General features: G+C 33.0%; 1 protein-coding gene across 1 annotated transcript; it reads right to left on the bottom strand.

Moving 5' to 3' along the window:
* Window positions 1–846: 846 nt before the first annotated feature.
* LOC123699654 (39S ribosomal protein L9, mitochondrial) lies at window positions 847–4,888 on the bottom strand. The gene is made up of 6 exons (XM_045646658.1): window positions 4,773–4,888; window positions 3,179–3,275; window positions 2,932–3,091; window positions 2,188–2,357; window positions 1,242–1,442; window positions 847–1,087 (listed from the first exon to the last, which is right to left on the bottom strand). Exons 2-6 carry the CDS (start codon window positions 3,254–3,256, stop codon window positions 929–931), a joined length of 768 nt encoding a protein of 255 aa, XP_045502614.1. The 5' UTR covers window positions 3,257–3,275; window positions 4,773–4,888; the 3' UTR covers window positions 847–928.
* Between the last annotated feature and the right edge of the window lie 7,266 nt (window positions 4,889–12,154).

A 12,154-nucleotide genomic window follows, 5' to 3' on the forward strand; every position in this document is an offset into this window, starting at 1 on the left:
GTCCACACCACCCAATTTGATCGGGCAATCCCAAGGCAATCGCAAATCGGCTGATCCCGACCACCCAATGACCTTCAATTTCATATTTCCGTCTAGACGACCCAATTTGATTGCCAATCTAGTCAAATTGGACGAAAAATTGTGTCGTCTGGAAGGGGTATTAAAGTCACTTTAGAGTCAAGACTATTGACTAATCTTATAAAGAGGAATAGGCTCAAAAACTTCTGGTGAACGAATTTTTAAAACCGGTATTTTAAAAATTCGAAAGCTACATCGACATCGACAGTTTATTTTACTCATGATATTAATCCTTATCAAAATAAATTATTTTAATACTGAGTTCAGTCTAGGTAAAAAAAAATTTGGTCTTTGAATGATTAAAATGTAAAATTGGACGTTTGGTTTTGAATTACTGCCTAAATGAAAATATTACGATTTCTGCTGTACGGCCGCGACGTGGCACAAGCGCGTGGGCGTCATGAGTCATCAAGGCTGGGGTGCGCGTGCAGGAGGGGAGTTTAGATCTTAGATGTGAGTGCGGCATAATATAACCGTGCGGCTCAGTTATAACATTTTAGAGAGATATTAATATAGGCTCCGAAACAACTGGACCAAATTGATATTTTTGGTCAGGCATCCGCCCCGGAATGGCGCGAAAGGATGCGGGATCGAAAGCCCATTTATCGAGGAAGGCTATATATCAACACGCTAAGACCAACAGGAGCGGAGCAATGCGGGTGAAACCGCTGGGAGCAGCTAGTTCTTTATAAATTTATAGAACTGGACCAATTTAAAAAATATTCTACCATTAGACACTGCAAAGTTGAAAGGATTGGAAACAAATAATAATTTAATATTTTTTATTTAAATCATAATATACCTAAAATATATCTACTTCCACATTCAAGTGTTTGTCCACATTCAAGTTTTATTCTGGTAAAGGCATTTTTTCTAATATTGCTGCCTGCTCTGGTATTAAAGCTTCTAAAGGCTTTTTCCAATGAAATTCTTCCCATGGCAATCTTTCCAAACCTGTCGCCCAGTGGTGTATGCGACATCTAACATTAACTTCCTCCTTGTTATTAATCTGTAAAATATTATTAATTTTTAATATTTGGGCTGAATATCTTACAGAAATATTTATCAATTATATTTTGAATCCCACTGCGTAAATAATTATTTATTATACATAATGAAATGTCAGTTTAAAAAAAAACAGAGAAAGCATGAATGAAACTTACTTTAACAGTTACAAAAAATTCTTTTTCCTGTAAGGATAAGTCAGGTCCATTAATTTCTATGGGTGGCATTGTTATAGCATGTTCAGGTACAACAAAACCAGCTTTCCTAAAAGATGTTTTAATATGCCATGGTTCGAGTTTCCATGGTGTGGTTTTGCTCATGGTTATTTGTAATACTAAACGAGAGAGAACTCCCATGGTCTGAAAAAAAAAATCTTAATTTGATTCTGTTCTAAAAAAACAGGTTTAGAGATAGAGATAGATATTGCATGCATAATCTAAACAAATTCTAAGATTATAAGAAATGAGACATATAGAGAAATGAGAATGATTTGTTTTTTTTTTTTTTAAATAATAGGAACAACTTTCTAGTGCTCACCTAGATCACATTCACAGGCACAGGAAATATTAGTGCGGAAGAGATTACTAAATAACAATGTTTTTTATGGTGTAAATCTATACATATAATAAATCTGTAGAAGGGTCAATTCTGTACATAGAAAATATTGAAAAAATAAATACCAGGGGGTGTTACTGGATCGATACCAAACCCAAATATGTGATTAAAAAAATTTTTGTCTGTCTGTCTGTCTGTCTGTCTGTATGTGAAGGCATCACGTGAAAACTAACGGTTCGATTTCGATGAAACTTAGTATAATTATACCTTATTATCCTGGGCGTAAAATAGGATACTTTTTATCCTGGAAAAATACGTAGAAAAAAATTAATCTTAATTTTTCAGTTTTATCCATAGACGTTGTTCTGTAGAACCGCAAACATACGTTGCGTATTATTATAGGCCTAGCCGTATTTGGGTCCAATAGATATTTATAAGATGTCATTGTCAGAGTTACTCAAAATGGAGAAATAAACCATCCACGTGAATACTCCGCGCGGACGGAGTCGCGGGCGGAAGCTAGTGTATAATAGTTATAGAATATCTTACCCTCTGGACATAAGGCGAAGTAAATTGTAATGTCTCTTTTGATTTATTTTCATCAGTTTTGAACTTCTGTAAGTTTTCAGGTGTAGCATATACTGCCAGTCCTGGTAGCAGAAATTCATTGTAGGCAACGTTTGGTCGCAGTGTTAAAACATCGCCAACATTGCCAACGCCTGAAAATGTTATACTTAGTTTATAATTTAGGTTTATTACATCTATATATATTAAAATGAAACCCGTTTTCCTTGGTCACAGCATCACGCGTGAACGGACCGATTTCGATAATTCTTTTTTTATAATATTCCTTGAAGTATAAAGATGGTTCTTATATAGAGTAAATATGTACCACGGGCGAAGCCGGGGCGGACCGCTAGTCTGTCTGGTCTGTCTTTATATAAATTCATTAAGTTAACTTAAGTATAATTTTGCAGTTGAATTTACAGGTTTTTTTATTATTTTCGTTATATGGGAATTCAACTATTTTGTTTATCCTAAAAAGCTGTGCAGTAAAAATATAGGCTGTTACTTTAGCAGATTTAAGTCGGCCAAATTCCTGGGTGTGGTTCCTAAGTGAATTGATGGAAATATTTCAATTCAGTTTCTTTGTTTTTAAAAACATTAGAATATTTCGTCAGACTTCAGAGTTCTATCTAGATTCTAGAGGAATAGGAGTATTACTTTCTACACAATATCACTTAGAATTAAAATGTTAGGCAGCCTTACAAACAATAAACATGATATAGATACCATCAACAAATTTGTTCAAAATTATTTTCATATCGGGCTTCTTTGAAATATTTGTGTCTTCAACTAATTCGTAAATGAAATGCCGATTCTTCATTTTTGGTACTTTACCGCCTTTCTTGTGAAGTGGAAGAGGCCATTTTCTCTTCAGTATAAAGGTATTCTATGGAACAAAATAAACACATATAAAAATAGCCAAAAAGAAGTAAAGACTGAGAGAAATAAGAATAATTTAAAATGTAATACACACTCTAGTTTGTTGATTAAGCACAGCCTGTATTTGATCTAAAACACAAGTTTTATTAAGTATGGTACGCAGACCCCACATGGTAAGTAATAGGATCTACCAAGAAGCTTATATCTAATACACTGGAGATTGCACTATGACCATTGACTTGTCACAAGAAAATATAACCTTGAATGACGTCAGTGTTGTTTTTTGTCTCTTTCTGTGGGTGACCACACTGGTTTGTATATTCAGGATTTTTCGAAATAGAAAAAACTAAAAATCATGGTCTTTATATAATAACGACATATTATATTTTTAACAGTATTAATTATATTATAATATTACTGGCCATACTTTATAGGTACATACAATTTTAATTGGTATAGAATGATAGTTTTAAATAACTCTTGGCTACAAAGCCTGGATATGAACCGATATATAGCATTAACATCCTTTGTAATTAGAGGTTGTGTTTTGCATCAGATACTGTTTACCAAATTGTAAGCTACTCAGATCTTCTTTTTAAACGCGTTGCTTCGACGGGTCAATTTCAAGCCAAAATCATCAAAGAAAAACTGTTTATAATAAACGCCTTGCACAAATTTCAGCTAACTTTACAAAGTTTATTTTTCAAAAGGTATTTTTTTCTGGGTCGTAATCCTCAGTAATTTTACCCTTGATGGGCACATATATTTCTTTTTATTTTACTTTTTGGAAAGCTGAAATACCTAAAACAAAAAATATGAGGTAAGTTAAAAAAGTATAAATTTCAATGTAACACATGTGAGTGCAATACCGATGTCGAGTGTTGTTTCATTACTAGTAAAAATCTTGAAAATGGTGTTCTAAATTTCATCATAATATTGTTATTACAATATATTATTCTCTTCACTATCCATAAAAACTCGTCATCATGGTTACCTTACTTGTTAATTTTGTTTATTGAAAACTTGTTGAAAAATGATAAAGTATTAGGAAAATAACAAATTTAACATGACTGCTTTCTAAAGTGATGCAAAATTTTACAATTTTTGCCATTGAAATGATTCTAAACAGGTAAATGCAGGAGTATTGAGGAATATTGTAAATAACGTAAATATACACTTGCCTGTGAAATTCTATGCCAAAATTTGGTGTCCAAACACTTCTGCAATTTTTCACAATGCAATACATTATTTATATTCGGAAAATATTTATTAAATACGCAACAATATTAACTTAAATATTCGAAGCGACGCAATTTTTTTGACACTTATGCCATATTGTCAAAGTGAGAGTTGCTACAATTTTATTATGGTAACTACCCATAATCAGGGAGTATCGCTTTTTAATAATTGGTCCAGATACTTATTTTATTTAGCATAAATAATAATTGTCTCATCCAACAATGCTTCTGAATGACGTTGTTGGCAATTTATCAACAAACTCATGTACAAAAACTAACCTTATGCACAGAATATTACGGCATACATAGTAGCCTTGGGAAAACTTCGTATTAACAGTGGCAATACCAAGTTAGGTGTGAAAGTGATAAAACACAACAATTTTCTTGTTACACGTCAAATGTTCATACCGAAATCTCCAGTGTATAAGATATAAGCTTCTTGGGATCTACTAATCTGATACTAATATTATTGACAATTAAATATTATAATATCTTCTCAATTCTCATACAGATTTATTATTTTTTATTGTACCTAACGATGAGTTAGGTTAGCTCTAAGCTCATAAGTCTCGGGCTAATGTGTCATTTGTCATTTTCATACGTCAATGTCATTTATATTATCCACAGAGTTAATAACTTTAGTAGTGTATTATTTTGTTATATTTATTTCACGAAAGATGTCTCGGGGACTTAGATCATTAAGTAAGGCGTTTCCCCTTTTGCCGAGGTATAAGATTATTCGAATCGAAAAATCTTATGCTTTCATAAAAACTACTTGCGTAATCGATTACAAACACTCTGCGTATTCGAAGACATCGAAAGGACGTCTGCGAGTGCTCTGCTAAAAATTCCGTTTTGCACTGTCAAGTCTTGCAGAAGCAATTCAAATATGTCGAATATTAAAAAAGATGGAATTACCTTTCATTTGTGTATATTTTTTTATTTTTTAACGTACATTTCTAATTAAATGCAATTTTTAATAATCGTCGATGTATCGTTTAGCGATATGATCAAGACAAATAATCGAGTCATGTTTACTCGATTATTGATGCGGCCCCACGAGACTATCATGGAAAGAAAATATACAAATTTAATCTTTATGGACTAAGAGATAAAGTTGAATTTAAAACGCGATAATGAACCGCATTCATTACGAGACTATCTTTTAAAGAAATACAAATTTAATCTTTATGATCTAAGTTATAAAGTTGAATTTAGAACGTGATATTGAATCGCGATTGAACGAGACAACTTGGAATAAAATACAAATTTAATCTTTATGAACTTAGGGATAGAGTTCAATTTAAAAACTCATCGCTTAAAAGGTCGTAAATTTTTACGACTTTCGTGACACAAATTATTTTTGTGAATGTGTGATTGTGTTTCAATAGTGTGAGTTACCCTCCCCGCACCAAAATCAGCAGAAAGTTTAGTGAGAACATTTGCCAGCGTACTCCATCCATTACTTAATGATCTAAGCTCGGGGACAATAATCGTGGAACTAATCTATCAGATGGATCATGGAGAGATCGGCCAATGGCCGATCCTTGGGCCGATCAGCTTATATCGTGTATTATAATATATGCTTCTTGGATCGGTAGAAGGTAGAAGTAGAAGTGTGTGGGGAAAATACGAGGAATTTAGACATTTATTTCTTGAACTGAAAAAAGAAGAAATAAAAGTAGTAAAAGTACGGCTATCGCAGATTTTTATAAGTCTTACCTAACCATAAAAACATTGAACTAATTACGAACACGACGAAGTATTTCGACTTTACAGGCACATTATTTTCATTCATATCGATAGTGAATCCGTTAGAAGATCAGCAACTGAAAATAAAATCCCTTAAATCAGAGCTGCGGAAATTTCTTAAAAAAATAAATATTTTAGAAATTAAAATAAGATTTATTTTTCAATTATCTAACTTCGAAAATTCTTCGTAGTATAAACATCAAAAATGTACCATACTATAAGAAATTACGTGCGAGGCCGGGTTAAATATTAGTTTGAATGTAATAAGAATGTACTGCGATTCTACACAGCTACCTAATTGATGTAGGTAGTTGATAACAAAACGCAGCAAGTCAACGACTATTAGTAAAGTGTGGGTAGTTGGGTCGAACGTCGTATAAACAACGGCCGAGCCTCTAGGCACGATTCGAACGAATTTTGGTACGAATGCGCCACGAGTCAAAGGAAAGCGAAGCGGCAATTTATAGTATTCGACCCTCAGAGCAATAAACCTATAGAGTACTTGTATCGAGCGTATACAATTTACATATATTTGTTTCTCTCTATCTAAAGAAAACGTCGTATGAAAGAATGAGATAGCTATAGACTACAAGCTACGTTTCAACATAGTCATGGCACCATTTTTACTATAGATACGTATTTAGATAGATAGAAGGTGATAGTGATGGGATGTGCTTCAATCGATAAAATGGTGAATGCATTTTGCATTTACGGTTTCGTGAAATAATAAATAAAATAAAAAACAAAATTAATAATTAATTTCAGTTGAATACAGTATTTGTTTAATCCTACGAATATAATAAATGCGAAATTATTATGCGAGAATGGATGTTACTCTTTCACTGCTGAACCGATTACAATGAAATTTTGTACATATACACATAGGATAGGTTTTATCCCGGAAATCCCACGTGAACGGGAGCTGTGCGGGATTTTCTTTAAAAACGCGGGCGGAAAGGTAGTATATTATAAAAGAAATTTTCAAACTTGAAATGTAACAATTTAAAATAAAGATGGAAATGATGATAAAGTTAAAGGAGTGAGGAGAAAGGCACAGTCAGCATGAAGGAATCATGTAGCATTTTAACAAGTTAATAAAAGGACAGTCTTAAAGAAAACATTTTCCTTACATCCTACCTAATAAAGCAAAAGTTTGTGAGGATGGATGTTTGTTACTCTTTCACGCGAATACTACTAAACCGATTACAATGAAACTTGGAAAAATTACTTTTGATCCCGTAAATCCCACAGGAATGGGAAATATATTAAGTATGTATTTCAATAGTAGTTTGTCATCTATGAGAACTGTCATTTAATCAACCGTTTAATTCTCACATAGTTACACATTTAAAGTAACTTATGTATAAAAAAATTCCAAATAAAAATTCACTCTCTTTGATCAAATTTATTTATTATCTACAGGAATAAAAACAAAACGTAAGCGTAAGATTGCAAAATTCTTCTAGAGTATCCATCTTGATAACACGCATGCTCGAAATGCAGTGAACACAATCTAGCAAATTTCGACGGCGTCCAATCTACTCGTCTCATGTTTTATACCCATTTTTTATTTGGCTCTGGAAATCTAAAACAAAATGAATTTATCTTAGATTACAAAATAAAGTACAGATGGAGCATGACAACCTTCCGTCGCCCTTGTCAAAGAAAATACGAAATCAAAAACAAATACGTCGCTGCACCAGTGCTATAGCGCATATAGTGTCATGCAATACGTCAAAAAGGGTTTGCAATTTTAGTAAAAAAATGCCGTCTTGTGATAATAAAACGCTGTAAAATTTGTTCCCGAAAACAAAAAAAAAGATAAAACATCGTTTCACAGGTTTTCTGTAGATTATTTGGCTGATTTATTTCTTTAATACGAATAATAATTTTACAGATATGAAGGAATACAAAACTTCAACGTATGTTGCCAGTATTTTGAAAATGAATTTGCCATTTTTATTGGTAAAACGGTAAAATGGTTAAAGGATCTTCAGGGTAATGCTGTTGGATTTTTCGATCGTGAATGTGATTATTTGTATAGTGCACTAAAGGTTCATGATAATTATTAGATTATTTTAATAAGCATAATACATTATTTTGTTACTTTTATAAAGCTTAAAAACGTCATAGTCGTTTTCGCTAGCGATTTAATTTATGTGAACTCCATGATGGATATGATGAAAATAAAGTGTCCCGTATTCTCGACTAAAAACTACCGCTATTCGTATTCATATATTATGAAAAATAAAAAATAATATAATTATTATAGTTAATATTGAAACTTTTTGGATGTAATTCATTTAATAAAAAATTGAATACAATTTTTTGTCCATATATAACTTTAGTAGGCAGGTACTTTATGTAATAAAAGAATTTAAATAAAAATTAAAACTTGACTTCTCATTTATGTATATAGCCTACGTCACTACCGCCACTAACATAATAATTCAGATCATTACAATGAAACCTCACAACTCAAAATCGGTCCAACGGTTTATACTGCAGGGCGTGTCAAAGAAATATTATACATACATCCATAAACTCGAAAAACATAACCCTCTTTTTTGCGTAGTCGGGGAAAAATTTGGGAAATTTTTCAATATCTGGCAACATTACACGCACACAGAAGCACCGTGTACGTACAGTGCAGCGGCGAAATGACAGCACACATAGCTTTATTGAAAATGACGATAAATTATTCGGTTTATTTCGGCAACGCTCCATCTGTCTTTTATTTTGTAATCTAAGGAATTTATTAATAATCTAAAAGAGAAAATAATAAACAACAAACAAAACACATAAGTCAAATAAAACAACCACGTGATATTTTTTATTTTCCTGCGGTAGAAAATTTACATCTATTATTTGCAACAACAACTACATAATATAAATCTGATATAAGAAACAAAATAAATAAATCAACGTTAATGTGAAATAGATTTTTTGTCATAAATCGATAATATACGCTAGATGTGTTACAACACTACGGTGGTAAACAAAATGCCAAACGTGATATTATTGTGACATTTTTTAAAAATTATTTCATTGTTTTGTATTCCACAACCCCATAAAGTGGGTAAATGTTACAGTTACAACATAAAATTACAAAAAGCGCTTGATAAAACCTTCAAATAGGTTTAAAACATAAATATTTATCAATTTGCTGAAAATCACTTACCAATGGAAAGATATTTTTACATTGTTTTTATCCAAAACTCCCATTCGACTAGTGATAGCCGGTAGCTAAACATACAATAGTTATTTTAGCACACTGACAAATAAAAAGAAACACTGTACACTTTATATTTTCTAAATATTTCGTTAAAAACACTTGACGCACTTAGCCCACCAGCTGGTTGGAAAACAAACTGACTGCCGGCGCGCTACGTTTGAAGACAGTGCAGATACTCTATCGCTATCTCAATCTGGCTTATGCTGTTATTGACTAAGAGTAAGTAGATTAGAAAATATGTATTTTGTTCTGTCTCAATATAAGTACTCTATAGGTTTATTGCTCTTAGATTCGACCACTATTCGACGGCTAAAGCGCCTTATTCACGGTCCATCCCCGCTGTACGTCCCGCCAAGGTCATACACGATGCACGACGCAAAACGACAGTGGTATTGACGTACGTCAATAATAACATAATAATAATAATTATTGACGTACGTCAATACTGTCGTTTTGCGTCGTGCATCGTGTATGACCTTCGCGGGACGTACAGCCAAATGGACCGTGAATAAGGCGCTTAAATATAGGTTTATGTCACCTTTAAACATAGGCCAGCGCATTCGCCAACGCGTTGGCGCGGGCGGTGCGCTTGCAAACGCGCTTGTGAGTAATACACACATTGGGAGGTCGTTTAGTATGGTTTGGTTCGAGCCGATGTGCGGACGGACGAATTCAAAATGGATGTAACAAGCAAAGAAATAAACACACTTTCACATTTATAATATTAAACTAGGATGCTCTTTGTGAAGTAAAACATTGTAAGGAAAACGGCATGTCCAAGAACCTTATTTATTTGGCACTTTTAATACATACAACATTTTTATTTTTATGGTACTTATTTTTTGGGTTCCACAGGCAGTTTTCACTCTGATAGAGCTCAATAAATTTAAATGTTTCCTCGTTACTCATATTGTTCGCCATTTTGTCAAGTTAGGTGTTAATTCGCCGCAAGAAAAAAAACGTGCACTCCTGATCGCTGCTACAGTCAAACAGCAAACTGTTAACTGATCGCGCGGCCAATGTGTGGAATGTGGATGGTGCGCCAAGCTTGCGACAAGTGTCCTTTGATGTTGCCGACACCGCGCGGCAAGCTCGCAAGCGCGCTGGCCAACGTTCAAATACCTACCACCAACGCGCCAACGCCCGTTCTACACACAGGTTCTACACATTGGACCAGTGCATGTGCATGTGCTGTGCTGTGGCATGTGCCAACGCGTTGGCCTATGTGTAGTGACCAAGAAGCTTATATCTAATACACTGGAGATTGCACTATGACCATTGACTTGTCACAAGAAAATATAACCTTGAATGACGTCAGTGTTGTTTTTTGTCTCTTTCTGTGGGTGACCACACTGGTTTGTATATTCAGGATTTTTCGAAATAGAAAAAACTAAAAATCATGGTCTATAAATAATAACGACATATATTTTTAACAGTATTAATTATATTATAATATTACTGGCCATACTTTATAGGTACATATAATTTTAATTGGTATAGAATGATAATTTTCAATAACTCTTGGCTACAAAGCCTGGATATGAACCGATATATAGCATTAACATCCTTTGTAAATAGAGGAAAGTTGTGTTTTGCATCAGATGCTGTTTACCAAATTGTAAGCTACTCAGATCTTCTTTTTAAACGCGTTGCTTCGACGGGTCAATTTCAAGCCAAAATCATCAAAGAAAAACTGTTTATAATAAACGCCTTGCACAAATTTCAGCTAACTTTACAAAGTTTATTTTTCAAAAGGTATTTTTTTCTGGGTCGTAATCCTCAGTAATTTTATCCTTGATGGGCACATAAATTTCTTTTTATTTTACTTTTTGGAAAGCTGAAATACCTAAAACAAAAAATATGAGGTAAGTTAAAAAAGTATAAATTTCAATGTAAAAACGAACAATATTATAACTACATGTGAGTGCAATACCGATGTCGAGTGTTGTTTCATTACTAGTAAAAATCTTGAAAATGGTGTTCTAAATTTCATCATAATATTGTTATTACAATATATTCTCTTCACTATCCATAAAAACTCGTCATCATGGTTACCTTACTTGTTAATTTTGTTTATTGAAAACTTGTTGAAAAATGATAAAGTATTAGGAAAATAACAAATTTAACATGACTGCTTTCTAAAATGATGCAAAATTTTACAATTTTTGCCATTGAAATGATTCTAAACAGGTAAATGCAGGAGTATTGAGGAATATTGTAAATAACGTAAATATACACTTGCCTGTGAAATTCTATGCCAGAATTTGGTGTCCAAACACTTCTGCAATTTTTCACAATGCAATAGGTACATTATTTATATTCGGAAAATATTTATTAAATACGCAACAATATTAACTTAAATATTCGAAGCGACGCAATTTTTTTGACACTTATGCCAAGCTTATGCCATATTGTCAAAGTGAGAGTTGCTACAATTTTATTATGGTAACTACCCATAATCAGGGAGTATCGCTTTTTAATAATTGGTCCAGATACTTATTTTATTTAGCATAAATAATAATTGTCTCATCCAACAATGCTTCTGAATGACGTTGTTGGAAATTTATCAACAAACTCATGTACAAAAACTAACCTTTTGCACAGAATATTACGGCATACATAGTAGCCTTGGGAAAACTTCGTATTAACAGTGGCAATACCAAGTTAGGTGTGAAAGTGATAAAACACAACAATTTTCTTGTTACACGTCAAATGTTCATACCGAAATCTCCAGTGTATAAGATATAAGCTTCTTGGTAGTGACTAGTGCCGGCATTACATTATACATAATCTGTGAGTTGTGACATCGAACCCTTACTAATATATTCTGTGCATCGAACGCGGA

The sequence above is a fragment of the Colias croceus genome, chromosome 18 (assembly GCF_905220415.1).
Source record: "Colias croceus chromosome 18, ilColCroc2.1".
NCBI classification, from domain to species: domain Eukaryota; kingdom Metazoa; phylum Arthropoda; class Insecta; order Lepidoptera; family Pieridae; genus Colias; species Colias croceus.

Coding starts and splice junctions, on each gene's coding strand:
- LOC123699654 (XM_045646658.1), bottom strand. CDS start 3,256: ATGTGGGGTCTGCGTACCATACTTAATAAAACTTGTGTTTTAGATCAA. Junction 3,092..3,178: donor TGCTTAATCAACAAACTAGA/GTGTGTATTACA, acceptor TTTGTTCCATAG/AATACCTTTATACTGAAGAG. Junction 1,088..1,241: donor AATTTTTTGTAACTGTTAAA/GTAAGTTTCATT, acceptor AATATTTTACAG/ATTAATAACAAGGAGGAAGT.